The sequence below is a fragment of the Helobdella robusta genome, assembly GCF_000326865.2.
Source record: "Helobdella robusta unplaced genomic scaffold HELROscaffold_14, whole genome shotgun sequence".
Classification (NCBI taxonomy): domain Eukaryota; kingdom Metazoa; phylum Annelida; class Clitellata; order Rhynchobdellida; family Glossiphoniidae; genus Helobdella; species Helobdella robusta.
Genome location: NW_008703782.1, coordinates 581,396 through 585,445, shown reverse-complemented (window position 1 = coordinate 585,445; position 4,050 = coordinate 581,396). Strand labels below are relative to the sequence as shown.

Here is a 4,050-nt window from a genome sequence, read left to right as displayed (position 1 = left end):
TTTATTCACAGCAGGACCCAATAGTAACGGAGCAGATAGCACAGAACGTCACATGTCAGGGCTTGACTAAAAATACACTGAATTTTCTTAGGGTGAGTCATCATACTGCTACCACCACCACCACTGCTACTACTACTACTAGTTGTAATAATAATATAATAATAATAATTTTAAATATTATTAACTGAACAGCTCTGTGTAATATTGGAGCCAATGCAAGAGCTGATGTGCCGACACAAGGTCTATGGTCTCAGTCCAAGGGATTGCCTAAAGACCACGCTGTTCCAAAAGTGGCAGAGGATTGTTGCTCCGCCTGGTCTGTCTCTCGATTTTTTATATTATCCTTTTGTTTGTTTGTTTTTAGTAAAATGATGACGATCGTTGATTAAAGATCATTTTTTTGTTTGAAATTTATAAAATAAAAACATAAAAATGGTTATAATTATAATATAAATAATTTAAACACTGTTAGCATCAGTTTTTATAATAATTTTTCATAATAAATAAATAATAAAATAGTTTTATTTCCTCGAAGAAACAGCTAAGCCAGCAGCTAAAAGGCGCAAGAAGAAGGCAAACACTTCAGCTGGGAACAACAAAATGAGTAACAACAACAATAATAATAACAATAACTCCCCCAGTCCTTGCCCATCCCTGGTTTCGGTTTCTAGGAGTAAAAAATCCTCCGCGGCTAATAATAGCAACAGCAACGGTAGTAATAACAATATAAACATTAATAGCAGTAATAGCAATAGCGCTAGTGTTGCCGGCCTAAATACGGTTTTTCCTAATTCTAATTTAGTTCAGGACGTTATGTTAGTGGGCGAGCCGACGCTAATGGGCGGGGAATTAGGAGAAGAAGATGAGAGATTAATCTCGCGTTTGGAGAACTCTCAATATAAGGCTCCGCCCACCGAGGTCGATGATTTGTCGATGGACTGCAAGCCCATTCTGCAGTTGTCCAATCAGCATCAAGCTAATTTGAATTTGAACAATTTACATTGAGATATTTTTAGACTAATATATGAGTGTGTTATATATTGATCAGAGATGGCTGACATGTTTATGATATCACGTTTGTTTACAGCATATCTTGTTTTTTATTATTATTTACATTTACATCCTTCTGTTCATTTATTTTTTTATGTTTTTTTTTATTTTATTTATAAATTTAAAAGTATTTGGTCAAACTATGAAATTATTATTGATGTTGTTATTAGTTTGATTTTGTTAATTGCAAATAATTTAAGTCACTGTTTTTTCGTTTTCAAATCAATAATCTCTGTGTAGTTATTCTCAAACTAATTTTTTGGCGTGTATTTTTGGTTTATTTTCTTTTTGTCCCTCTCTGTCTTACTCTCCGTTCTTTCTCTCTCTCTCACTCTCTCTTTCTTTCTTTTATTTATTTATTTCATTACATTTTTTTCCTAAAAACAGTTTAACTTTAACTCAAATGCAATAAACAGTGCATTTTTTTAAATATTTCTATTTAATTTTTATTATATATATATATATATATATATATATATATATATATATATATATATATACATAGCGTCTGGCTTACTTCTATACTATGATATATACTGTACCACTATTAGTTACTTAGTTGGTTAAGAGCCAAATTTATTGTGGTGTGTATGCCTGTATGTCTGCGTGTATGCTTGTCTATTTATTCATAATAGTATTTATACTTACTACTGTTTTCGTTTATCTACTTTTACCAATGATGCATAAATTTAGTAAATATCTGTATGTATTAACACTTTACAAATAGCTCTTGTAATCATATTGCATTCTTTAATGATACATATTTTATAATGGTTATAATAACATAACTATAGTGGTATGATTGGTTGTAATATTTTTTAGTTTAACAGTCATTTTATTTGTTTAAATTTCTAGTTTTGACGTTGTGAATTTTATTTTTTTTTTTATTTTTCTGAAAAAAAGTCTCTTTTTAAATCAATTTAGTTTCTTTTAATCATTTATAAGAGTTATATACTCAAATACTAAAATAATTTTTGTAAAAATGTATCATAAGTGTGCATTGTTCACTTCATAGAATTTTTACAGAAATTTGTATTGTAATTCATGATTTGGAGAATATATATACATCATATATATAGAATATAACATTGTATACTATATAAATGGTGTGAATTCATTATGAAGAATTTAAAAGATTTGTTAGGCGCATCATCATTTTTTAAAAAAAAGTTAGATTCTCTTTTAAACAAAACATTTATCTCTAGATGATTGATGATGGTGATGCTGCACGGCCTCGGGGTCACTAATTAATTTCTTAAATTAGTAAGTATTTTTTTATAACTTTTTGAATCTATTTATAATTTCAATAAAGTGAACTATGTGATCATTTTTCAATAAACAATTTAAACTTTTCTATTTAATCATCTTCTTTTTAAATTTTAAGTTTTAAAAAAAAAATATGTGGGTTAAAAATTTAAAATACTTTACAAAATTTTTTAAAATAAATCATATATATGGCATTTTCTGCATTGAACGCCATAGTTCAGTTTTACAATCTTTTTTCTAATATTCATTGATTTAGTTTTAGTTAGAAATGGTTGAATTAATATTTAATTAAAACTTGAAATTGGTCATAAAATGTAAAAATTACAAATTGATCACCAGATAAAATTTTATGGTTGGCTAGATTAAAAGCTGAAAACCCACGTCTCACTGATCAAAATCCCCATCATTTGTTTACTCATACAAATTATTTTCTAAATTGATCTATTATACTAGTAAGTAGGTAGGTATTAATAGCTTCTTCCATAGTAATACAAAACAAACAGCTATTTAATTATTAAATAAATTCAAGCCATACACATACATACACTACATACATACATGTATGCATACATACATACACATACATACATACATACATACATACATACATACATACATACATACATACATACATACATACATACATACATACATACATACATACATACACTACATGTATGCATACATACATACATAGACATACATACACACATACATACCTACATACCTAAATAATAATTTTATTAATTGGCTTGTAAAATTTCCCAATAATGAAGCTTTTGTTCTAGTTTCTCTTTCAGTAAACAGCTTTACATTAAATACAAATTGAATGGCTGCTGCTGTTACTACTACCACTACTACTACCACTACTACTATTACTACCACTACTACTACTAATACTACCACCACCACTACTACTACCACTATAACTATTACTACTGCAACTACTACTACTACTTCTACTACTACTACTACCACTGCAACTACTGCTACTACTACTACTACTACTACTACTACTACTACTACTACAACAACTACTACTACTAATGAGGATTGTAATGAAATATCAGTATCAACATAACACTGAAAGAAGTAGTATTACAGTTTTAATAATGATACACTCTATAGCAATTCATTTATTACCTTCAGTTCAACTGTTATGCCTCATAAGCCATTGCACTTCACATGCTTTGAGTTGAGACACTTTTGAATGAATAGAATAGTCCTATATAAAGTATTGATAAACCATTGTTTAGCTTAATTAAGCTCAGCTTCTTGGCTATGATTTTGTCTGTTTTACTTAGCCAATACAACTACATAAGACATTGTATTATTATTATTATTAATATATATATATATATATATATATATATATATATATATATATATTATATAGTATAAAGAGAAAGAGTAGGGCATATGTAGAGAGAGAGAGAGAGAGAGAGAGAGAGAGAGAGAGAGAGAGAGAGAGAGAGAGAGAGAGAGAGAGAGAGAGAGAGAGAGAGAGAGAGATATGTTCTATAGCAGATACATCTAATGCTGTTTTAAATTCAATTATGGCAGTTACAGTTGTGTATAACTACCATTAATACACAAGAGAGATTTGTTTTATAAGAAATTTTGTTATTTTTAAAATCTAAACACTGAATTATCTATTTATTATCATTTTGTGTTGTTGTTTAATTTAATAAAATCAAAGTTTGGCTGAAAATCGAACAATCGAAATCAATCTGA

The 4,050-nt window shown here is 28.3% G+C and overlaps 1 protein-coding gene across 1 annotated transcript in view; it reads left to right on the top strand.

Annotated features, from left to right (window-relative positions):
* HELRODRAFT_109833 (hypothetical protein) overlaps window positions 1-1,005 on the top strand; it is a gene marked incomplete at its 3' end in the record, with an annotated part of 3,036 nt that extends 2,031 nt beyond the window's left edge. Inside the window, exons 5-7 of the mRNA XM_009014559.1 lie at window positions 9-92; window positions 193-320; window positions 642-1,005. Of these exons, the coding sequence (XP_009012807.1) occupies window positions 9-92; window positions 193-320; window positions 642-1,005 (576 nt within the window). The remainder of the gene's footprint in view (window positions 1-8; window positions 93-192; window positions 321-641) is intronic.
* Between the last annotated feature and the right edge of the window lie 3,045 nt (window positions 1,006-4,050).